Source organism: Chiloscyllium plagiosum, chromosome 42, assembly GCF_004010195.1.
Source record: "Chiloscyllium plagiosum isolate BGI_BamShark_2017 chromosome 42, ASM401019v2, whole genome shotgun sequence".
Taxonomy (NCBI): domain Eukaryota; kingdom Metazoa; phylum Chordata; class Chondrichthyes; order Orectolobiformes; family Hemiscylliidae; genus Chiloscyllium; species Chiloscyllium plagiosum.
In genome coordinates, this window is record NC_057751.1 from 12,610,956 (window position 1) to 12,636,964 (window position 26,009).

Sequence of the window (26,009 nt, forward strand, 5' to 3'; positions counted from 1 at the left end):
TGTTTTCTCAATGTCTCGATTGTATGGTGCATTAGAGAAGATAGAAAGTTGAATATTAATGAGATGTCAGCAAGCAGTTCCACAAACAAGAATTTCCCTTCAATATGCAACTTTTTTTCATGAGTTTTTTCCCTCTAGACAGTCACGCCGAATGGTCTGTTTCAGTGCTGCTCAGAAAAATGTTGTGTATGTTGTCACTCATATAGGAAAGTGTGTGAAAGTTAACATGTTTGAACAATTTGTACCAGTCTGGAGTGAAAACTGAGAACAATGTTAATTATATAATCTGCAAAAAGTTGGGGGTTAGGGTTTTCTAAAATGGGCTGCATAGGTTTTTGAAGAGTTTTGCGTGATTATCTTCCTCCAGACTATTTTCCTGATGTAACACATATACAAAATGTAAATAAAATAAAGTGACCGAGTGAGAATGACCAGCTCATTGATGAGCTTTTTGATATGAAGGATTAAACAGTGCAGACTGCACAAAGGTTGTGGGTTCTCTGAGAGGGACCTTTTGTTCCAGGCGGAACTCGGATCGTGGGACCCAGCAACCCGGAAGCAGGCGGCGGCACAAGATGGCGGAGGTAGGAGGAGGCGGCGGATCGGAGGAAAGGCTTCTCGGGCTCTGCGACTGAGGGGGTTTGGGAGCTGGGGGCTGGCGAGAGCGGTTCTGGGCGAGGCCGAGAAAGGGAGTGGGGAGGTGGCCGCGACCTGGTGCCCGCTCGGATGCCGGCGGCTCCCGTGGTTCCCCCGGGAAACCTGTCCGCCTTCACTGCCCCCCCACCACTACCCTTCACCCTTCCAGGAGGCGATTTGTTTATTTGTGTTTTGTCTGCCTGTCATAGGACAGGGCTGCTTACTTCACTCACCGATATATTCCGAGGGTTTTCTGGGAAAGGGACGGGGTGCTGGGGTTTGGGGGGAGGGGAGGGGGCAGGAGAGACAGACAAAGGGCGAGGGAGGGGAAGAGGGTTTGGCGGAACAGAAAGGATCAGGTTGGGTGTGGAAGAAAGGGGGAAATGTCTGGTGGGGGGGACGAAAGTTTGGACATTGGGTGAGGTCGCAGAAGGGAGGGGCTGTGTGTTTCCAATCACATCCGTCATCACAACTTGAGCATTGAACTCTCTTCACCTACCCCCCCCCAAGCCTTTTGGCTGAGATATAAAACAGAGGCTGCCCCTTTCCAGTGGATATCCCAGATTCCATGGTCACATGTTCAAGAAGTGGAGAGCCCTGAACCCAGAAAGCCGGACAACAGTTGTCTCTCAGCTAGAATTCCTTGAAAGTAAACGTAGCTGTTTGTTACTTTTTTGCTTGTCCTTGGAAGCTTGCTGTGTGTAAATTGGCTGGTATCATTTTAAGAATTATCGAAATAACTTCACTTTGAAAGTGACTGTGAAGTTGCACGAGTGGCTCAAGTTTGTGGAACGCACTCTTTTCCTTTTTGTTACGTAATTCTTTTATTACTATGGGCAAGGCCAGTATTCGTTGTCAGACCCTAATTGCTCTTGAGCTGAATGGCTTGCTGGGCCATTCAGTGGGCAGCTAAGAAAGAACTACATTGCTGTAGGTATGGGATCACCAGGCCAGATTGAGTGAGATTCGTCGATTTCCTTTTTTAAAGGACATTGATGAATGAGGTGCATTTTGACAACACTTCATGTTTATATTTGTTATCAGTCTGAAGATGAGCTTTCAATGGCAGATCTTTATTTTTTAAATTGAAGGTGAATTCCTCCGGTTGCCACTCTGTCTTCACTTGGAGCCTGGATTACTCATCTACTAACATTTGCGCTCTGCCAACCTTTTTCCCCCTTATTAATAACTTCCTTGTTTTGTATGCATTTATAAGGATGGAACATGTGTGAGGTCACTGAGTGTCATATCACAAGATTTTAGTTTTAAAAATAGGAGCACCAGAAGGAAAAGTAGACAAAAAGTTTTCCTCATGTTAATCAGCTTTATGAGGTTACAGTTGTTTCAACAGTCACTGGCAGCAGTGGATTCCAGATGCTGACATTTAATTCAGAGCTTTTTTAGGGAAAAAGCTTTACTTACATTTTGTTCCTGTTTTATATCCATGATATTTCTGGTCAAAAAATTGTTTTGTGCTGAAGATGCTGTACTTCATGTCAGAAAATGTGTTTATTAGATGTATTTATTTCTTTGAATTATTGAGACTCATTCAATCTTAACCCAAGTGGATTCCTGACTTTCTCTTTGGTTTTAGAGATGGATTCAGATGCCACTTGAACACTGACTGTTGGTCCAATGCATCCTCTTCTGAAGAGTGTTGCATTTCGCAACTGAATCAGATGTTATAATCTGCTCAAAGGGTGTGCAATTGTAATTGTCCAGTCCCTTCTGCATTTCTACATTTCCCCCCTCTCCCTCATTCCCAGCAGAATTCTGACCTTTTAACTGCCAGACGCACCAAACACTCAAGGCTGAGATTTGTTGGGCATTTGCATTCATTTGCTGGCCGCATGCCATCCTTCATATCTAGTCAGCAGTCATGGTATTGTTGCCTTCAGACATGACAGTTTTTGTAATGTGTTCATAGCACCATTCTTCATAGGTCCTCCTGTACTGTGAATACCAGCAATCATAGATTTAAAGTAACTCACCTAAAGATTACTTGGAACCTTGTGAAATATTTGGCCATAGCTCTGTAAGATTTTACAGTCTGCAACCACCAAGTCATGTTTTGGTGTTGATACCTTTGAGTGCATTCTATATTCACAGGAAATGGTCTGAACTCTTACTGTAGACTTAACTTTGTTGTTTGCTTAATTCTGTAATGTGATCATCTGTCCTTCTAAGCTGTCTGCACTCTTAGAGTGCTGCCATCCTGCACATTGCGTGTTTGGCACTTCAGTGATGGCACTTGGAATACCTGAGGCTGTCTGTTCTGCAATTCACTTCTATTCCTCTCCACCTACTTAAATCCCCTTCGTTGAAAACAACTCCTGAAACCTACCTCCTCAACAAAGCTTTTGGTTGTCAGTATTAATATCTCCATATGTGGATCAGTGCTAAATTTGATCGGACATTTCTGTGAAGCATCACAGGATATTTTGATGTGCTAAAACCTAAAGCTACTGGCTATTGTTAATTACCTGGGTAAGCTCTGTTACCTCTCCTTCAGTAGAACATAAAAATCTGGTGTCACTTTAAACCACCTGATTCCATATTTGACTCAACTTGGATTAATCAGAGAATTTCAAAAGAAAATATGATCTCCCTTTTCAAGTTCTGTTTTAATAATTCAATTGAATAAGTGGGGAACCTTGTTTTAAAGTCACGTGTGTCCTTTAAATCATTCTGATAACTTCTAATTTTTTTCCCTCCCTCTTTTGATGATATCTTGACTCGCTGTCAATCCTTACCTGCATTGTATGTTGCATTTGATGTCCGGTATCTTTTTCCCTCCAAGAAAGTAAAAGGACCTGTGGGCAAGCTGAGAATAGAGGGAGGGTATCAGGTCTATAACATCATCTATCTCTTCTTAGCTACAGTTCCTTTCATGGATGCCGCAGCTGAAGTGTGAGAGGGATCTGGTATCAAGCATGGTATTGAGTCGTCAGCAGGAAGTGAATCAGTCTCGTGTGTTTGTCAAACATTAAGAAATTGTTGAAGTTCCACTTTTGAAGGTTGTGATGTCACCTTGGTTGAGCTCCTGGCTTCTATCCACTGTTGACACTCGCTTGTTCAAATCAAACATGGTGTTGAGAAAATGGATAGCACCTGCTAATTTTCAGGAGTTCAAATTGTCACGCATGATAATTTTGAACGTACTTGAGTAGTCAAACCATTTTTATTGCAAACAAAAGTAGAAATCGCTGTAAAATATCAGCGGGACTGGCAACATCTGTGGAGAGAAATCAGCGTTAATGTTTCAGGTCCACTGACCCATCCTTAGAACAGTTCGGAGGAACATTGAGGAAGGTTCTATGGACCTGAAACGTTAACTCTGTTTCTCTGCACAGATGCTGCCAGATGTGCTGAGCTTTTCCAACAATTTCTGGTTTTGTTTCTGATGTCTAGCTCCACAGTTCTTTTGGATTTTAGTCCACTTTTATTGCAGTTTGAGGCAGTATTTTGTAGAGATGTTTTGTGCATTGTATGATAGAAACATAGTCATAGAGTCATAGAGATGTACAGCATGGAAACAGACCCTTCGGTCCAACTTGTCCGTGCCAATCAGATATCCAAACCCGATCTAGTCCCACCTGCTAGCACCTGGCCCATATCCCTCCAAACCCTTCCTATTCATATATCCATCCAGATGCATTTTTAAATGTTGCAATTGTACTAGCCTTCACCACTTCCTCTGGCAGCTCATTCCATTCACGTACCAACCTCTGAGTGAAAAAGTTGCCATTTTAAATCTTTCCCCTCTCATCATAAACCTATGCCGTCTAGTTCTGGACTCCCCCCACCCCAGGGAAAAGACTTTGTCTATTTATCCTATCCATGCTCCTCATGATACTGTCACCCCTCAGCCTCCAACCCTCCAGGGAAAACAGCCCTAGCCTATTCCTATAGCTCAAATCCTCCAACCCTGGCAACATCCTTGTAAATCTTTTCTGAACCCTTTCAAGTGTCACAACATCGTTCCAATAGGAAGGACACCAGAATTGCATGCAATATTCCAACAGTGGTCTAACTAACGTCCTGTACAGCCGCAACATGACCTCCCAACTCATGTACTCAATACTCTGAACAATAAAGGAAAGTATACCAAACACTTTCACTATCCTATCTACCTGCAACTCTACTTTCAAGGAGCTATGAACCTGTACTCCAAGGTCTCTTTGTTCAGCAACACTGCCTGGGACCTTACCTTGACAGATCTCAAAATACTTCTCAAAAACGAGTACTTTGATAGTTGCTACTTTTCCAGCAAATGCAGCAGCCAGTTTATATTACTCCACAGTCCGAAGAAAAAGTAATTTTATGTTGCAGTTGAGGGATAGATAATGCCATGACGCAGTGAGTATTGTTTGGATTTTCTTGGAATAGTATTGAAGGATTTTTGTTTGGTTTACTGAACAAATTGGCAAAATGGAAAATGAAGTGCAAGACTGTTAATTCTGTTGTGAAGATGTCGGTGAACTATCCCTTTTAAGAAAGTTAAAAGCTAGCAGTGACCACAACAAGTGTTCTCAATAAGACACAATATAATGTGCTGTACTGACTGGAGTAGCTGGTTGCCTGGAAATGACAAAAAAAAATGCCCTGAAAAAATACCAATTTCCAATCAAGTTTGAACAGAGAATATTGACAATCATCATAAAAGCCGATGACATAATTCGATGCCATGGGGTATAAGACCGTGGAAAAATTGAACAGTTGGGAGGAGAACTGCTAAGTCTCAGCGGGTAAAAAACTGCCTGAAAAATAGCTCCTTTAAAAAGTACTTTTCAGTCACTAACCTGTGAAGCAGAATCCCTAAGAAGAAAAGAAGACACAGGAAGATCCAAATAGAACTAAAAGCTGTCTGGTTTTGAGATGTCTTGTTTTGTAAATCTTAATTGGGAGTTTTATCGGATTAATATTACAGAAAGAAAGGTAAAAGATAGGTTAGAGTAAGGACTTGTGTGTAGTTGCTAGTTGATTATTCTTTGTTATACTTTAAGAAATAAAGTTGCTAATTTTTACTTTAAATAGTTCTTGACCACTTGAATTTTTACACATTACTGCACGGGATAAATCTTTTCTGTGTTGCTGGTTTTAAATTAAGCAGCAGAGTTTACCTCATGTTGTAACAATTTCAATCGTGTCAAATTCACTTCATATTGCACTGGAGTGTTAGTTTTAGTTTATATGCTGAAGGTTGGTCATGGGGTTTGAGCCTGCAGCCTCTGGCTCAGACAGTAGTGTACTTTAATTGTTTTGGTATTCGTGAAACAGCATTTTGATCTTTTTCCCACTTTATAATGTGGTGTTCTCACTGAGGTACCTACACAATAGAAACGTCATCTCCGACAAGATAGCAGCTGCTGGCAGAAGCAAAGTTACAGGTTGTCTCACCTTTTAGACAGGGTGGCCAGGAGGAAATGAAATTGGTTCAAATTTGTAGGAATGGAAGCAATGAGAAATGGTTTAAACATATTCACAAAGATGAACTAGTTGTGATCAAGTTCGGAGGAGGATTCCGTCGCTTGTGTTAACCACTGCTTTAAACTGCAACATGTCATCTCTTTCAGAGATGATAACTTATAGAAGCTGCCCGTTTGCACTTCCACACGGTTTTGGGTGTTCAGGATGTTCCTGAAAGTGTTTTTTTACGAGGTTTCTTCACTTCTTTGCAATGTGATCAGCCTGGTTGCATTCATGAAAAGAAAACACCATGATTTCCCCCACTGAGGTATTGCAACAGATACAAGGTAATGTGCAAATGTAAGCAGATCATTCCTTCCCTGTTTAGCATTTCGTGGGAGCTGTTCCTTCTGCAGCACCCTAATCTATTCCTTAATTGCACCCAATACTTGTATTGTGAGCCTTCAGTGCAGCCGTACAGAAATACAGATGAATTACTATCACCTGTAAGAACAGTTTAGGTCCCTGGATGATGGCAGGGTAGAGGTCACAATGGTGGGCGTTGTATTTCTAGTGCACACCATCAGAGGATAGGTACTTTCCTCCGTGTTCAGAAGGTGAAATGCAGGTCGTGTGAATACATTGCCATTCACCTCAGTTCAGTCTGCTGGTATGACCTTGAACTTTTGGTTACTCGCAATTTTAATTAGCCACCCAACACACTTCCTCCTTCTATGTTCCTTGTTTAAACCAAACTTGATGTATTCTTGAGCGAGACTTCATCTCATTATGGAACACTTGAAAATTGCAAATTCATTTTACAGTTCAAGTTACAGCTTGTAACCTCTGTTTTCGGGTTTCTATGAATTGCAGCTGTGTATGATTCAGCTATGCCTGTTTACATTTCCCAGACCCATCTTTTGTTTCTTTACTCGTCCCATAATCAAATCCCTTTGTGTTGAAACCTCAGCCCTGTTGTCACGTAATGTCCTGGCATCAATCATGGACGTTTGCTTTATTGCTTTGAACCTCAACCCCTTTGCCTGGCTCTGAAATTTCTGAAAAAACATCAGTTCCTTTTTGCATAGATGCTGCCTGATCCCCTGTATATTCAATTGTTCTGTGGCTGTTCCAGAATTGTGCACCTCTGCCACTATATGAAACTGTCAAATGAGGAACCTTTTATGATGGTAGGCCTTCCTTCCAGTGTTGAGAGCAGAAAGTACTGCTACTGGGCCTAAATGTTCTATCTTTTGAAAATAAAATCTAGGAAAGAAATATTTGCCTTGGCTTGGGCTCTTGGGATGTTGAATTTGGCAAAAGCAACATGTGGTGAAGCTGTGCAGATGAGAAGGCCCCAGGCTTGATTCTTATCTGAACTCAATCAGAGGCAACAAATGGGATGGGATAGTCAGGAGTTGAAAGTACGCCAAGGATGTGATTCCTGATCACTAGCCAGTGACCATGCTGAAAAAGCCAGGGGTGGGGAGCCATCATCTGTGAGCTCTCTTCCTCCCTCCCCCTTCAATCTCTTCATGTTCCAATAGCTAGCTAACACATTGCTTTTGTTACCAGAGGCCACATCTGGGATTGGACCCCATCATCCTTGGGTGTGTTATTGGCAAGAAGAAAAAGGAATTGACTGGAAGGCTTCTAGTTTTGGTCTGTTGTTCTCATGCTAACTTTGTGCAACTGTGATAATGTGAATGTTTCATCAGAACATATTTTGTAATAACTTTCTTGTAACTGCACCCAACAATCCTGTCAAAACTGCATTGTTGTTTAATTGGCTGCACAAGCCAGAATGAGGTCACTTTAAGCCTGCTTTCTTCCATGAATTCTTTTAGCCTTTTAGAGTGGTAATTTATCTGGCCAAACATCTTCTCAGTTTTATATTTCCAAGAGGAGGTGATGGTCACGCAACTATTAATGCAGAGATCCAGGTCATGTTCTGGGAATGTGGGTTCAAATCCTGCATCGGCAAATGTTGGAATTTCTGTAATTGAGAGTCTCACGATGACCACGAAACTGATGGCGATTGTTGAAAATGTCCATCTGGTTCTTTGTCCTTTAAGGAAGGACATCTGCTGTTCTTAATTGTCTGGCCGATGCATCACTCCAATATGGTTGATTCTGAACTGTCCTCTGGGGAATTAGGGTTCGGCAATAAATGGTTGCCCACATCCCATGGATGATTAAAAATAAAGTCTGAAATGTAGGCAACCAATTGTCCTGTTTAAAAAAAAAATCATGAGTCCATGTACATTGACAATAGAATGTTTTACTTTACCTATCTGGTCAAATTGGGTTACCAATAGTATTTTTCCATGAGTCACCATGTACCTCATTCCCTTCATTGCTCTGCTGTGGAGTGTTCTCTCTTCCTGTGCCTACATTCCAGGCAGCTCTCTGGGGTGGTATTTTAACCAAATGGCCAAAGGTCAAATACCAAGTGTTGGAGAGGCTTAACAATTGCTTGTCAGTTATCAGTTAATCTGATAATGTTAAGTTTAGCAGCAAAATCTGATTAACATGTGTTTTCTCTTTGTTTTTCGATTGGCCGCCAGTCGGATTGGTTAGATGCCTGGGAGTGTCTGTGGCACCAAGCCAAAGATTGTGGCTCCAAGGTACCAGGCTTGATGTCTGGAAGATTGCAAGGGTCACTTTGGTGGGAAATCTGTAACTTGGTGTGTCGTCATTTTGTTCTGGAGTTGGGGCATGGGAAGGATAGGGAGCATAGCAGGTCACTAATTCACCTGCCAAAGGGAGAATTCTCCATTTGGAATCATCACTTTCCTTCGCTTAGGCAAGTGGTCTACTAATTCATGTCATGACAGAATTGCTCTGAATCTGACTTCTGTTACAACTCAAAGTGTGAGGTTAGGGTTGAATTTAAAATCTAAGGATTTTTGAAATCTCACTTGACCCGAAATTACCTGTGCTTTCTGCTCTTCCACCCTCAAATGTCAGCAACTGATTGCATTGTAGTTCTTCCTGGTGAGATAAGTGTTCTGTGCATTTGGCAGTGTAAGAAATGGGCCAAAGAAAGAAGCCTACATCATACCTTTTGAATATGTTTTGTTTAATCTTCATGCATATGTTTGGTGTTCATTTATTGCTGAAGGGTTAGGTATGAGTAGACAATATGTGACTTGATAGTTTTTCACTGATATCTGAATTGTCATTAAATGGGGTGATTTTGTTGCATTCGGATGATTATGTTGGTTTGGGAATCGTCTGCTTTAGATATACTTAGCTCCAGTTTGCCAATGTCTTGTGGCGACCATCTTATAATGTCCACATGATATTCTTTTGAAATTATTTGTCCTTTGATTTGAAGATAGTCAACATTATGTTCTGAACCCATGTGACGCAACATTCGTCTTGTTAACAATTCATTTGCAACTGCATGATCAAACTGTATTCAACTGTGCATTATCTGCTGTACTTTTGATCTGTGTCTGAGAGATTTGTGTTGGATTGTGGTCCCAAGAATGTATGAATCCAGTGACACTTGGTTAAATGAATTGTTTGTGTCCCTAACTCTTGGAAATATTGATTTCCATGAAATCTTAATCACAGAAGTTTCTACTACTTCAGTTTTGTACTTTCTCTTTTACTTTGTTCAGAGATTCATACTTTTAATTGATACCTTTCTAAATTATTGCTTTGAAGAAGATGAGGAACTTTTTGAATAGCTGAGATTCCTGAAGCTTCATATTCCATTCTTTCAGAAAACATTCTAATTTGAGTAAATTTCACGTACAACACTTTTGCATTCAATGCAGAACTCCCTGTTTAGCCAGCGTGAGGCAAACATTGCTTCTGGAGGTTGAGCTCAATAGCAAGGAGGTAGCCTCCCTGAAGCTTTTAGTATTTCTATACTGTAAGTGGCCCTAGCGGGTCAGGTAAAAGGTCAGGAATTATGACTGGATCTGTTAGTGTAAATTTCAGTCTCTTGGTTGCACTGACCTACACCTTCGTGAATTTAAAGCAATAACACAGCTGACCTTTGATTTTCTGAAGTGCAAGCGATCTCTGCAGAATTTGGAAGTCGGCTTGTGAAACTAACATGTGCTGCCTCTGGGTTCAGTGAACTTCATGCAACTGATAGAAAAATTATGGGCTGGAAATATCCCTTTGGTTCTGAGAATTGGTTGGTTTGCACCCTGTGTTCCAATTTCAACTGGATACAAATTTGCCATCGTGAAGGGAATTTAGCACAGAAGTATCAATGTGATCAAATCAGAAATGGTGCAAAAGTGCATTTGCAAAGAATTTGGTTAAGGTGATTTTGGATTAGATTACTTACAGTGTGGAAACAGGCCCTTTGGGCCAACAAGTCCACACCGACCCGCCGAAGCGCAACCCACCCAGATCCATTCCCCTACATTTACCCCTGCACCTAACACTATGGGCAATTTAGCATGGCCAATTCACCTACTTGCACATTTTTGGACTGTGGGAGGAAACCGGAGCACCCGGAGAAAACCCACGCAGACACGGGGAGAATGTGCAAACTCCACACAGTTAGTCGCCTGAGTCAGGAATTGAACCCGGGTCTCTGGCGCTGTGAGGCAGCAGTGCTAACCACTGTGCCACCGTGCCGCCCATAATGATTTTGTGGGGCACAAAATGATTTTGTGGGGCACTGCAAACTTGTATTCGTCTCTGGCAAGGCCGCAGTTGTGTGTGCCAATTGCCTGTGGGAAAAGGGCGTATTCTGGACTTCATGTGGTATTATCAGCTTGTGGACCACAGGAGTTCAGTTCTCTTGCCCTAAATGTCCATTGACTTCAAGTTCCAGTGGAACCTGCTGATCTTGCGTTGCACTATTATTTTCATAATGTAAGTTGGCAGGACTTGGTCATCATCAAACCCTGGACATAACTGAGTGTTCTGCAAGTAGCAAAGTTTAGATTTAATCTGCGTACAAAATGTACAAGGATGCAAATATTTCTTTGATGCGATGTATGAGTTTGTGTGGTCGGTTGGGCTGCATTTCATAGCAAGTTCAGCCTTCAATGATACCACATCCAAATGCTACAGAGTTCACTCTTGTTGTTAGCCTTTTTCTTGTATGAATTTTGAATAACTCGAGCAACATCATCCAACCTAGCCATTTCCTGTTTTCGTTGCGAGGCTATACATGTTGATTACTGTCGATGAATTGGAGGTGTCGCTGTTGGACCGGGTGTACCAAGTTAAAAATCACCCAACACCAGGTTATAGTTAACAGGTTTATTTGGAAGCACTAGTTTTCGGAGTGCTGCTCCTTCATCAGGTGGATGTGGAGATGAAGGAGCAGCACTCCGAAAACTAGTGCTTCCAAATAAACCTGTTGGACTGTAATCTGGTGTTGGGTGATTTTCCAACTGATTACTATTGAGCTAGTCAAAATGTCCAGCTGACAAACTTGAGGATTGCTGGGAATGTGAATGTCTGTGAGACAAGATGTGTTATTTCTTTGTTTGTGTGATACCTAAAGAATGGTACCTGATTTTGTGAAAACACTACATCTCTGTTTTGGGGCTTAGTCATATTTTTGAAATGGCTTATTTTTATGGAGTTTACAGTCCTAATCTGTTGTTCCATAATTCTGTTTGCTGCTTTGTAGACCCACTGCTTGCAAGACCTGAGACAGAACACAGCATTGACATCTAAAGTCTTCATTCAGAGAGACTACTCCAGTGGGACCGTGTGCCAGTTTCAGACTAAATTCCCTTCGGAGTTGGAGAACAGGGTAAGCTGGAACCATAACTTTGTTTCAAGACACATTGATGTTTCACAATAGGTGCGGGCCACAGTAAAGCCCATAGCTTTTATTGTCTTATTTCTTGATCACTACTCTCCCATGAAATTTCTGTTATCTCTTTTGTTTCTATTGTGTTATGTCTTGTACCTTCCTTTTGTTCCTGTCATCTTGTGCTATAAATCTGTTTTAGCTTGGTTTTTGGAGAAAGTTATGCCGAAATAATGTTCTCATTCATGAATCTGTCTTTACTGGAACCCAAAACTTTTTCCATGGTGACTATTTTATATTCATCATGCTCTCTTGATGGTAAGCATTTTCCCCCTCTGCCTACTGTATGCAAAGGCTGTAAACCATTCTACTTGTATTTAGAAGAAAGGTAGTTGAAAGAATGTACTAAAATAGAGGTTGCAAAAACTGTAGGTATTTCAATCTGGGAGATGGTGTGTCCTGTGTGGTGCCAAATATTGTTGTTTTACTCTATAAAGACAATTAAACCAATAGGTTTGGTATGCAGTTGAAATGTGCTGTAGTATGACTTTGACTACTGAATGAAAAACTGGTCATGTATTTTGCAGGAAAAATTAATTTCCTGTGGACTAACCGTGCTGCTTTAATGACAGAACTAAATCATGTCCATGCACTGGAAGAGGGAGGCTAGCAAAACCTGGCAGAGATACATCTATGCTGAAAATGTGTTGCTGGAAAAGCGCAGCAGGTCAGGCAGCATCCAGGGAACAGGAGAATCGACGTTTCAGGCATAAGCCCTTCCTCAGAGATACATCTATGTCACAGCTGAGGATTGTAGTTAGCAGTAGTGTTTGCACTGTCCCACTCATCTCCACAGTTTGTATCTTGGTTAATTGTAAGAATAGAAATTGCTGGAAATACTTAACAGGTTGAGCAGCATCTACTGAGAAAAAAACGATAGCATTTCGGTGTGTGAAGTTTTGTCAGAATTCCTGCTGAGTTTCATGTTTTCAGTTCCAATTTTGTATTTGCCTTTTTCTTCATTCAGATGTTTCACTTGTGTGGAAACAGGAATATTTTTCGTAGCTGCATGAAATACTATTTGGGGAAACTGATCCCTCTCTGGGTAGGATCATTCTTAGCAAACCTTGCTTTCTGTTAATAGTAAAACCAAATGGCAATATTTGGTGCTGTTTCCTTCTGCCAGCTCCTAAACATAATAGTTACGCCACAAAGTACAATTTAGACAATTCCAGGCTCTCATATACTCACTCTTTAGTTCCCACAGGCTACAGAGGTGAGTGTGGACACAGTAGGTTCAGGATAGCTCTCAACTCTTAGCACAGTCTCACTATAGCAAACTGAATGGATAATTTAGGAAGTAGTGGGGGGAAAATTTAGAATGAATAGTGCTTGTTCAGGGTCAATATTTTTGGTTCAGGGTCATCAGTGCCTTGGTTCCCTGTGTTTATAATGCTGAATTGATTTTTCTATTCTGCTTTATAAGGTCTGACACTGGATGGTGAAATCTGCTTTGATAATATTGACAGAATGAGCTGGCATATTAGTACCAATTAGTGTGCTAGTGGTGCTTTCTATGGCTGCCTCACTTGGTTCTCTGGTCACAGATGTGGGGCTAGTTGTGAGTCTGCAATGTGAGCTTTTTCCCAAATGCTGGTAATCATGTACTCTTGTAGAAGTGAGAATTACATGCGCGCACACACAATGCTTCCTGTATCATATAAAAATCGGCTGTACTTGGGTGATTTTTCCTGATTATTTTCTTCGTGATGGATTTGGCAATAAGGGTTTTGGTTCTGGTTTTACTTGGGAGGTAAATTCTGAGAGGGAAGCCTGTGAAACTCCACTTCATCTGCATCAGTTCCCAGCCTGTTACGGAGCAGAGCTTGAATAAAAGTTGCCTTTATCATATTGCGTGTGATCTTTCATGTAAACACTGTCATCTCCACAGATTGATCGGCAGCAATTTGAAGAAACCATCAGGGTACTAAACAACCTTTATGCAGAGGCTGAGAAGGTTGGCGGACAGTCCTATGTGGAGGGCTGTTTGGCATGCTTGACTGCGTACACCATTTTCTTGTGCATGGAGACACATTACGAGAAGGTGAGTAGATTTTCTGCACAGCTCCACAAAACGATAAGACTGCTTCCAGCAAATTACAGTACTTTATTACTCCAATTTATATGGCACTAATGGAGTTGTAATCCAGAACCTTTTTTTTTACACTCCAGCATCCAATAATGGTTGTAGTACGTACTGGAAATGTCAGTGATCCTTAAAATGTTGGATGCAATGATGGATACTGGAAAGAGAGGCAAACAATCTCAAAGACTTGAATTCTCTCATATTTGATCCAGTTATAAGGTTTGATTTGATGTATTATTGTCGCATGTACGAAGAGATAGTGTAAAGTATTGTTTTGTGTGCTGACCAGACGAGTTGTACTGTACAGGGTTAAACAATAGAATGTGGAATATAGTGTTAACAGCTGCGGAGGAAGTGCAGCGAAAGATGAACTCCAATAGAGGAGAGATCCATTCTTAAGTCTATTAAGTGTGGAAGAGGTGTTCAGACTTTTCTATGTTCTGCTCAGTGGAAGAGAGTTTAACTGGTGTACGAGTGGTGTTCTTCTTTACTGAGGCAGTGGAAAGTGTAGACACAGACAGTGGAAGGAAGGTTAGTTTGCATGATGAATTGGGCAGCAAATATAAATCTAATTTCTTGCGACCATGTGCAGAGCAGTTATCATATCAAGCTGCAATGCATCTTGATGGTAAAAAATGGTAAGAGTCCTGGGTCAGGATAGATGGTTTGTGAAATTAACTCATTGGAACTTGAAGCTCTTGACCACCTCCACCTCAACATCATCTATACAGACAGGGGCATGTCCTCCACTCTGCTTCCTGTAGTCGATGACCAGCTCCTTAGTTTTCCTAACATTGAGGTAGAGATTGGTGTCTTGTCAAAATGCTACTAAGCCATCTTTCTCTTTCGTGTACTCTGTCTCATCATTGTTTGAAATATAATTGCATGTGTTCTTGATGTCATGGATTGTATTTTTAATTTATTCAGTATATTCATCAAAATATTTTAATTCTGCACTTGAAAATATTTAGGTTGCATTGTGCATGTATCAAGTCCACTTGCCACATGGCATTGATTGTAGAGGTTGTAAGGTCAGATGATAAGATATGTATCATGCCTGGAATGCAGAATGACCAGTATTTTTTAAATGATTGAATAAGCAGCTTATCAAAGCAGTGTTCCTGTCAGAAAACTGCTCTATCAGGTCTACATTTTTTCAAAACCTACTGTTTACACGAGAGGCGGTTGTGTAATATTACCACCTTATCATTAATTGGGTTGACTGAAAACTGGGTCACTTCCAACTTGTGTTTTTCAAAATAAATTTGATAAGGTGTAAGTATATGTTGAATTTATTTGCACTTATGAAAAGAGAACAAAAAATAGAGATTACATTTGGTTGCAGACCAAAACAATAGCTAGTCTGATCGCTGCAGATTCTGCCTAATCTGCTGCAGGTTTTCTCTCCTTGCAATATAGTTCTAGTGTTTGTGTTTTCTACCATCTGTTGTTCACAGACCCTTCTGGTTGTGCTCCAGGACAGTGGCTTGTTTGTTGTGTTAACTTCACATGGTGTGGATCAGCGGTATTAAAATAGCTGGATGGGCAAGCTGTTTAAGAACTTCTGGGCACGCTTTGTTGCATCAGTTTGTTGGATGGTCTGTGACTGTGGTCAGGGCCTTGAACAAAGCCTTTGCATGCAGTTTTCAAGTGCGTTCAGTGGTTGAAATATTCTATTCTTGTATGTGAAACCGGCTCACATTCTAGTGCTCAAAAAAAACCCTCTTGTCCCTCAGTTTACTGGTTATCATGCAAGTTTTTTTTCCCACAGAAAATGTAACGTTAGTTACTGAAGAATTTCTTTTTATAATGGGAAATCTATGGAAATTGTGTTTTTCTAAAATTTCTGGTTCATTATATATTTCTGGTTCATCAAATAAGTTTTCCACTGTTGGAAAATTATTGGGAACGCTGCAGCTCTTGACTGATGGTACTCATCTCTATTATGTGAAATGATATGCAGGATCTTAATAGGAGATGCAGATTCCCTTTATCAGCTGGTGAGTGTGTACAGGGCATAATCTTCTAAGAGAATATTGCAAATTGATTTTGAAAAATGGTCCAGCTTCTACCATTTTAAAGGTGGTTCAGTGGTTAGCGCTGCTGCTTCATAGCGCCAGGGAGCCAGGTTTGGTTTCACCTTTAGGTGACTGTCTGTGTGAAGTTTGCATTTTCTCCCTGTGTCTGCGTGGATTTCCTTCCACAGTACAAAGATGTGCAGTTAGGTGGATTGGACATGCTAAATTGTCAATAGTGTCCAGGAATATGCAGGTGAGGTAGATTAGCAATGGGAAGTACAGGGTTACAGGGATGGGTGTGGGTCTGGGTGGGATGCGTATCGGAGGGTTGGTGAGGACATGATGGACCGATTGGCCTGCTTTCACACCAGGGTTTCTACAATTTTACTTCACTTTTTTGACTCATCTAGGATATGGAGGAGAGTTGAAAGAAATTGATACTGTTGCTTTTCTATCATTTGCTGTCCATAACTTCGTCATCAGTGAAGAGATAATAAACTTTAAACGTTTGCTGTGAATGCTTGGTCCATTAGCCCCACCTTTGTATCCATCATGTCTAAAATAAATGGGTTAAATTAGTTGATTTGTGTAGTCCTTTATATTTTGTGTTTGATGATTAGAACTGGACCACAAAAGAAAATCATTATTTTTTTTGAGCAAATGACCGGACAGAGAATGTGCGACAGGATTTGTATTAAGCAGTTTTCTTTCTTCCTTCACCTGATGCTGGCCTCTGCTGAGAACCCAATTCTAATTTTTGTATTTTCCCAATCCTGAACAATTTGAGAGAACATCACTCCTGATTGTTTTAGTCTTTAGTTCCCAATGCTTTTGCTATTGCCTTCTCAAGGGACTTGAAGATGAGCAACAGTTACTATCTTGACAGCGAAACCCACATTTCATGAAAGAATTTAAAAAAATGTAAGTAGTTGCAGTTGTGTTGCATGGTCACTTTTGTTTGGTCATTCATTATGCTTACAGAGATCTATGTCCAGAATTGATTTATTCACATAGGCCCTGTAATATGTTATCACCACTTTCGATTTTGACTGCAGGTGTTGAAAAAGATTGCCAAATACATCCAGGAACAGAATGAGAAGACTTATGCTCCACGAGGCCTCGTTATAGTCGATCCAATTGAAAGAGGATTGAGAGTTGTATCCTTTTTGCTTTCTCTGGTTTTGCATCTCCTGTTTTTCAATCCATCTTCTTAGCTGCTTTGCATGCTGCCCATCTTCTTCACGTAGCCATATATGAAGAGACTTCAAGACTTTATAATATTTTTGTGGAGGTGTTGGACTGGAGTGGGCAAAGTTAAAAATCTCCCAACACTAGGTTATAGTTCATCAGGTTTATTTGGAAGTACCAGCTTTTGGAGCGCTGTTCCTTCTTCAGCTAGCTGTGGAACAGAATGATAAGACAGAATTTAAAGCAAAAGATCAGTGTCACGCAACGGATATGATATATTGAACAAACCTAGATTGCTGCTAAGTCTCCCATCTTTAGAATGGGTTCCAGGTTTCAGTTCATTATTATGTAAATCCCAGAACTACTTTTAAGTCATATTCTCAAGATAACTTAAGGTTTTATAAAAAATAAAAGTGACCTCTCAGCTCAGACAATGCATCAAAGACATGAGGTTAGGGTCTGTCTGTATCTCAATGTTGAGTCGGACTGGTTCTATTTCTAAAGTAGGAATTTATAAAATGTTACATGGATAGACTGACTGTGTGGAGTTTGCACCAGTCCAAAGATGTGCAGGTCAGGTGAACGGGCAATTTAGCATGGCCCATAGTGTTAGGTAAGGGGTAAATATAGGGGTATGGGTGGGTTACGCTTCGGCGGGTTGGTGTGGACTTGTTGGGCCGAAGGGCCTGTATCCACACTGTAATGTAATCTAATCTCATCTAAAATCAAAGGACAGACTTGTGTGTTTTTTGACCAAAATAGAATGTGCAATTACAATTCTGCAAATGCAAATTTACCCCAGAGACTTATACGTGATTGAGGGAGCAGCGCTGTAAAAGCTATACAGAACAACCTCGATTATCTGAAATAGACGGGCGGGGAGTATTTTCTTCAGAAAACTGAGAGTTTGATCACGGATTGTTCAGGTAATGGATAGCATTTTTACAGGACCCTAAGATCTTGTTCAGATAATTGGGGTTTTACTGTACTTCCAAATAAACCTGTTAGACTTTAACCTGGTGTTGTGTGATTTTTAGCTTCATAATATTGTGACAAAGCTGCCTCCAGCATGTTGTGAACTCAAACATATCGCCTCTCCTGCTGTAATTTTAACTTCAGTTCAAGCATTCTACTCCGTCTTGAACGTGATCTGGAGAAAGTTGAAAGTTTTCTTCTGAAAATCATCTCTAGAAGTTTGTGAATACAGAATGTATCTGGTTTTGTTATTTCAGCAGTTCAAAAGTCATGTTAATTGCTCCAAATCTTATTTTCCCCAGTTGAACCCCTGTGCATTAGTTATTGTTTTCTTTAGAGAGCAGATGAACACCCTGCTTGATCCACCTTGCTATTGTGGAGTGCGCTGTCTGCCCAGCTTAAATAGTCTTCGGTTAACGACCAGTCATCTAATGATCAAATTTTAGCCTTTTAAGACTGAGATGTGAAAAATATATTCACTCAGTGTTGTGAATCTTTGAAAATATATTGCAGTATATTCAAAATGGGAATTGTCCCAAATTTGTAATCATTGGGAAAGTGGAATTGAGGTGTTAGTTTAGTTACTGAATGTTAAAGGTTTGAGGGACTGATCCTGTTTCTTGCGGACATTATAAGGTGCTTTTGTTCTTGTCTTGGATTTTCTTTCTTTATCTTTTCTGGGATGTGGGCATTGATTTCATGTCTGACAATTGTTGCCCCTTCCAAATTGTCCTTGAACTGAATGGTCTGCTTGGCCACTCACTTGCTGCGGCCCTGGCATCACAGGGTAAGAATGACAGCTTTCCTTCCCCGAAGGATGTGTGAGAACCAAGTGGAGTTCAACTCCTGTCACTGGTGGTTCTGTGATCACTCTCACTGAGAAGATTTAAATTCCACCAGCACCATGACCACAAAGAATGACCCCGGGTCTCTGCATTACTAGCCCAACCATTGACACTCAGTTGCCACATCCTGCATTGTAGAACAGCAGTTTGAAGGTTTTGGAGAATATAAAGAAACTGCTTCTGTATCTTCCTTACTTTCTTGGTTTCACTAAGCTCAGCCTTCAGTAAACTCTTTTTTTTATTTGTACCCTTCAATGACCTACATGCCAAGATATAAAGTGTCTCTCTGAAAGGAGTCAACTTCATCTTATGTTTGTCAAGTTCATTGAAGTGACAAAGCACGGCTGTAAAAATTTGGCACGTATTGAAGCAATTGTATGCGAAAATCCCTGGCTACTCTGTTTTTAACCACTGTTGAAGTTTTTTGTGAAAGATTAATTTGGGAATCTAAGTCGATTACTTTGTTGGCACCCTGTAAATAATAAGTTATCAAATTCCTTTCAATGTGCCTGAATACAATGACCTATTTATAAGTTAAAGCTCAGTCAGAGACCACCTGCTACAATGACAAGCAGTCTTGGTGTGATAAGTGGTCAGAAACTTCTAAGCATTTGTCTGGTTTGATCACTTGAACTGTGAGAGTCCTTCTGGTAAATGTGATGGAAAAACGATCAACCTTAATTATAAAATTAGCAAAATTTGTGCTACATGTATGTGTACTCATGATAATAAGTGGAAAATAAACTGTAGTCTTGTGTGAACGTTGACTTCCTGTCTGGGAGTTTCATGAAGCCCTGCTTTGATTGAGCGAGTGGTAAAGCATAGCTGTCTGCAATTGCTCTTCTGAACTGAATTTAAGCCCTCTTGAGGTTTCTGAATCAATAGTTAGACAGAGTCACATCATTAAGTACCACAGGAGATCTCAGCAGGTTGCCTGTATTCCATGATCTGCAATGTCATTGGGTGATTCCTGATTAAAATGTAAGTTTTGTGCTAAGCCCCCCCATGGTTCCTGATTTTTACCATGTATTGTTTATCGAACACTGTTGTCCATCCTGTTGATGGATATTAATTCAGAGTGGCACTCGTCTTTCATGGATGCGGGTGTATTCGTGCAATGCTGGCTGTCTGGGACTCAGCCTGAGTTAAAAATGATCATGTAGTTCAGTGACAGGTCTCACTGCTATAGCTGTCAGATGAAACGTCGTGCAAGAAATTTAGACCCCACTGGGATTCAGGAATACCGAATTGTACTTGACTCAAAGTAATGTTTTAAAACTCTGCCAGGAAATCCAACAACTCTGAAGAAAGCAGAAAAGCTGTTATGAAATTCAGTTGTCTATTTTGGTGCTGACAATCTTAATGAAAACAATCAGTCATTTTCTCAGAGCTTGTGTCATCTGTGTCATGTTATCATTATAGTAAAAAGAAGCACAGAGATGAGCACTTTTATGCTGATGTATGATCTCCATGTTTAGATTGTAGACAATTGCCTCTTCGGTATGTGAATGGACTGCCTTTGTGTTTCTTTTGTGTAGTACAGTGTTAGAGGGATGGAACTCACTGTTATTTTCTGTCATACAGTGAGTTTTAGGGAAGAGTTCCTCAGGCACAAGCAGTGTGATTTGTTTTGGCCTCCATCTGAAGAGCAGCATTGTTTTTAAAATTGTACCTTTGCTTCATTCATGTTCCAAAGGTAACTTTAAAAACCTGAGAACATAACAAAAAATTAACCTGATTTTGTTTTGAATTCCTTGGTTGGAAAGTATTCACGCACTGCAATGAAACTACTTATTAACTTATTGCTCCTTTCCTGAAGATGGATTTTCTCTCTTGAGACCCCTTTCTTTCGATATGGAGTAAGGGCGTGGGTAGAAATTAAGGCATGAAACCAAAGGAACGGTTGAAGAGAGGTTTCTGAGTGAGGGAGGGGTCCAGTTGGCCAATGGCATCACTCTTTGTTTTCTGAGTTGCAGGGTCTTTGCGAGGTTGTAGATAAGAGCTTCCCATTCACTAACTTTAAAAAGCAAATTGCTGCCCCCTGTGCTCAACTCACAAAAAAACACTCTCTTGTGGGGATGATTACTGAAACTCTGGACTTCTATGAAGTTGCTAGCAAGTCTTCTGGATGTTTGTCAAACAACCATTTTTTGTGCTGTGTGTTAACGTAAGACTGTTAAGTCTGATTGTCTTCAGAAAGTTCGTACACATTTACTTCATCTGCTGCAGTGAAGCCTCTGTTGTGATCAGCCCAGTGGACCTTGTGTAAGCTCTGTAGTTCAGGAATGTTCGATTCTCAGACTTATCCTCTGAGAATCTAGGTTAGTTTTTTTTTGTAAATGGCAGATTTTTATAAGTGGTTTTAAATATTGTTGGTGAAATGGACTTGTTGCATTTACTATGGTTAGTTACCTCTGCAGCCCCTGCTGGTCTTGTTGAGATATGCCAATTACTTATGGCAATGTGCCTGTAACTACAGGGATTTTAATTTCAATTTTCTTGGACTTGAATTAGACACGGTTAGAAAAGTGACTGAAGCAATTGGATCATTTTGTGGTTTAGATTCAAATGTTTGCCTTATGCTGTCAGAATATGAAAATGTGTTGTATGTGCGTGTGTATGTCACACAGATGTTAGCACAGGATGATTGATGCTTGGGACACATTCAACACACTGTATTTATTTAATATTTAACTAAAATACCACAGCAATTTCATGGTCTCTGCTCTTTCACTTGGTGTGTTTTGAGTTATGGGTGTGTACAGCACAATGGATACAGGAGGAATGAGAAACTAGCTGAAAAGCTGGGCAGTTTGCAAGAAGAACCTCTTGAGGGTAATGGGCTGATGTAATTGATGGTGGCATTTTATTGATGTAGGTGCATTTCATAAAAATGGGAGAGCTTTGCACCTCAGGCACTCCGGTCTCAAGTTTGCTTGAATTGTGATCAGCTGTCAATGGAAGTGGAAAAAAGTACCCTTCCTTCAAGTTGCTTTGTTTAGATTGTTAGCCATGGCTTGGTAGGTCACAGTCTTGCTTGAGTTAGAAGATTGTTTAATCCCAATCCAAGGATTTGGGAATTTCGATGCTGCATTGTCAGAGGTGTCAGTTTTCAGAAGGGTGGTCCCGTATGTTCTCTCTTCAAAACTAAACAAAATGAAATGAACCCATTTAAAAGGTCCTTCCTGGTGTCCAGGCCTAAATTCATCCCTACAATAGCAGCTAGAAAAGAAATGATCTGGTCATTAATACAATGTTATTTTGGGACTTGATTTGGTGCAAATTGACTGGTGTGTTTCTGACATTACAAAAGTTTTAAGAACTTAAAAAAATATGGTTGTGAAATGTTTGAGGTTGTGAAAAGAGTACCATCTAAATGCCTGTGTTGTTCTTGAATTTGATGTGTTGTCGAAGGCTTTACATGCCATTCTTTTGTCACTTTAATTGTATCATTAGGAACCCAGTTTCGTCCCTGTATTCTGGTTGATAGTCAGGTAACTAATGCGGAAAGGCTGAATGGAGAAGAGAATTTCACACTTGGGTAAGGTTTTTTTTATTGGAATAAGTTCATCTGATTTTTCTTCATGTGTTGTCTCCCTTAGAGTCCTAAGGTCATGTTGGAGATTTTGATTAGGTTGCTTCTGTGCACACCGTATGTAAAATCAACCAGAATTGGTGTCACATTTGACCCTTCAGCTCATTACACTGCTGCAAAATCTGTACCGTTCCAAGATGCAAAACTTAATGCTCAAAATTTTAATGACTGCATATCGTTGCAAGTTGTGTACATGGTGAGCTAAATCCCTTGACTTGTGCACAATTTCTGATGTCTCACCAATTAAGAAAATTGTTGACCTTGCATTTATTGATTGAAAAATCTTGCCATTTTTCTCAGATGCCATTGTTTCATCCACTCAGTTAGTCTGCCTGTTTTCCATTGTGACCTAATGCTTTTATCAGCATAACTTAGAGGCAAGTTCAGAAGCAACTGTCTGCAGACTTTAAGAAGTGATGATATATCCATTGCGTTAGTTTTGTTCTGCATCTGGAGTTAATTGTGTTTGCACAGGTTTGGAGAGGGGTAGTACATGTTTCTTGCTAGAAGCTTAAGTTTACGGTATCTCCTTACCTGAAACTGCCTAATTTTGTGCCCGTTGACTTCATATATTTGCTCTTAGTCATGCTCATTTTAAAGCAGATTTGTGAGCACCTGTGGAGTGACACCAGAATTCAAGTTTTACCTTGTGGAAAGTGATCGGTTTGAAATATGATCTCTCTTTTCTCGCTCTGTCTCTCCTCCTCGCTCTCTCTGTGCTGTCATAACTTCTGAGTGTTTGTACCAATTTTCTAGCATTCTGTGTTTAGTTGTGTGTTTTTTAGCTTTATTTCTATCTGCAGTGAAGAGCACAGGATTTTGTCAGTTACTTTGGCCTAACCACATGGGTTACCCGCTATTTACAGCTGTCAGTAAGAAGCATACAAATGTAAAACTGCTTAGGAAATCAGACTCGACTTGGGGCACTTTCTCTTAATCGGTACATTCTCCAGCCAACTAAGCAGTTGGATATTTACGAATCAGTCTTTTCACGGAGGTTATGACACACCACTGGAACATATGGGAGTTGAACCCAGTCTTCCTGGTTCAGAGCAAGGGAGACTACCACCGTGCTACAAGAGCTCTCAAAGCATTCTGTATCTGGTATTCCCAGGCAGTCTCATATTTACTGGCTTTTTTAAGTTTGTGAAAAAAGCCTAATTGAATCAATTATAATTTTCTGGGTAAAGTTTTGTTGATATCCAAATTTTGTTTTTGAATGTCTGTTGGCCTTCAGTATTTGAAAAATGCTTGATAATCTGAAGAATCGCTCTCTGCAGGAAATGTCCATGGTCACAGTTACACTAATTTATGTGGAGTGCATTTATTTGTTAGCATTTCACTTTTGCCAACCTGTTGAGGTACTGAATGAATTGGCAGGTAGTTCACCTTGTATCTGCAGTCCTTGATGCTTCATTCAAATGGCTTTTCTGTTTGGATCAATGGGGAATTCCATTGTCTAAGACTTGAGTCCTCACCCAGCATCCTCAAGTGGTCATTGTCATTGTTAGGGCCCTTGGATGTTTTTTGTGTGCTTGCTGAGAAAGTATTGAAACTGCACCTAATCATTGATGAGGCACTGAATTGCTGATTTGTATCATAAACACTTAATTGGTGCACATAACTTCTGAGAACGGAGAATGGATTGCAGCCGTTCTTCAAATCAATTATCCTTATCATTTATGTTTTAGGGAGGTAGCAAGCAATTTGTCGTCTTTTGAGGTCTGTGGTTAGGACAAGTAGAAAAGCTAGAATTATGGTCTGAACCAGGGCTAGCATATACTGATTAAATGACAAAAGTTCATTCATATCTTTACCAACAAATTGTCACGTGTTTATGTATTTACACAAATGTCTGTAAAGGAAATGTGTTACACCATGTCAGAGATGCTTTGGATTGCATGTTTTGTACTTAACTCTGATTCGACAGATTGAGATCTCCATTTATGAAGACAGAAATTTCAGCAGTGGAAGATGAAGTGCAGAGAAGCTAAGGTATGAACTTGCTGGACTGTGGTCACATCTCTGTCTGAAGCAGCAACACATAGGATACTAATTTCTCATTCAAGATCCCTGAAGCTCCATGACCATGGAACATTGCCAACATCATACTTGATCATGAAATGACAGGTTGGAGTATCTCTCCCACAGATTTTTGAAAAGCCACTTGATATAGTATAGAAGCGATACAAAACAAAATCAGTTTCGTTTTCACCTGTTGTCAAGTTCCATTTATCTTGATTGTTATAAATTGTTCAGGCTGGTAATTAGGGGAAGAAAAGCAAGAGTCTTCAGTGTACAACAGTGCAAAGAAAAATTCAAGTACTTAAAATGTGCTTCAATGAGATGAGATTTCACACTAGCTTCGATTGAGAATTAAATTTAAATGTGCAGAATTGAATGCCAACATTTTTGAATTGGTCTAGTTTTCATCAGCATTTACTTTAAGATTTGGACATAGAATGTGTGCCCTGTTTGAAATCTGAATGACCAGAAATTTGGATTTCTATACCCAAACCACTTTTGTGTTTAATAAAGTGATAGATACAAGCAGTATTTGCCTATTGTCTCTCAACCTCAGTTTTTCTATGGGCAAGAAAACACATGGTTGTCCTTGTTCTTTGTGTTTACTCATGTTTCTGCTTCCTTCTCCCCAGTGTTCAACCTTAGCCCCAGAATCAGAAGGGCATACCCTGCTGCTGGCAGTGTCATTTTTATGACCCCTGAATGACACAGCTTAGATGTTTGTGTTGTGGTGCTGTGAAATCAGTCACTGATCACATTTTGGAATCTCAAAGGCCAATCTTACTGTGTGAGATGCCAGGCTTGTAGCCCATCAGCTTGTGCTGGGTTGGTGATTGTGTCTTGGAATTATAAAGTTTATTTTAAACAAGAATCGAAGTTGCTGGAAAAGCTAAGCTGGTCTAGCAGCATCTATGAAGTGAAATCAGAGTTAACGTTTCGGGTCTGAGGAAGGGTCACCGGACCCGAAACGTTAACTCTGATTTCTCTTCACAGATGCTGCTGGATCTGCCGAGCTATTCCAGCAACTTCAGTTCGAGTTTCTGATTTAGAGCATCTGCAGTTTATAAGGTTAATTTTAAGCCTGGTGAAATCCTGTTACAGCTCCATTCTCCAAGATTATTAGTTCACGTGCCTTGGGGAACTTTGTGTCCCACTGTCAGGAGCACTACTTGGCCGTGTGTTTAGGTTGAAGCTGGGCTTGAGGGAAACTGTATAGCCTGAAGCTTGGAAGTAGCATTGAATGTTGATGCAGACCTTTTCCACGAAAGGATTTGATGTAGGGTGATAAGATGAGGGATTGAGGGAAGAGACATGGAGTACAAAAGTGTTTTATGGAAAAGACTTTTAGAGATGCATCAAATGTACTTTAGCCCTATTCGCACATAGGCAGAGAAAGTGATTAGCACACCTGCAGAACATGAATTCCTTT

At 40.3% G+C, this 26,009-nt stretch overlaps 1 protein-coding gene across 1 annotated transcript in view; it reads left to right on the plus strand.

Annotated features, from left to right (window-relative positions):
* Positions 1-289: 289 nt before the first annotated feature.
* LOC122543138 (golgin subfamily A member 7-like) overlaps positions 290-26,009 on the plus strand; it is a 31,609-nt gene continuing 5,889 nt past the window's right edge. The window contains exons 1-5 of the mRNA XM_043681484.1: positions 290-584; positions 11,663-11,788; positions 13,740-13,892; positions 17,008-17,109; positions 24,486-24,550. Coding sequence (XP_043537419.1) covers positions 576-584; positions 11,663-11,788; positions 13,740-13,892; positions 17,008-17,109; positions 24,486-24,533 — 438 coding nt within the window. The 5' untranslated portion in view covers positions 290-575 and the 3' untranslated portion in view covers positions 24,534-24,550. The remainder of the gene's footprint in view (positions 585-11,662; positions 11,789-13,739; positions 13,893-17,007; positions 17,110-24,485; positions 24,551-26,009) is intronic.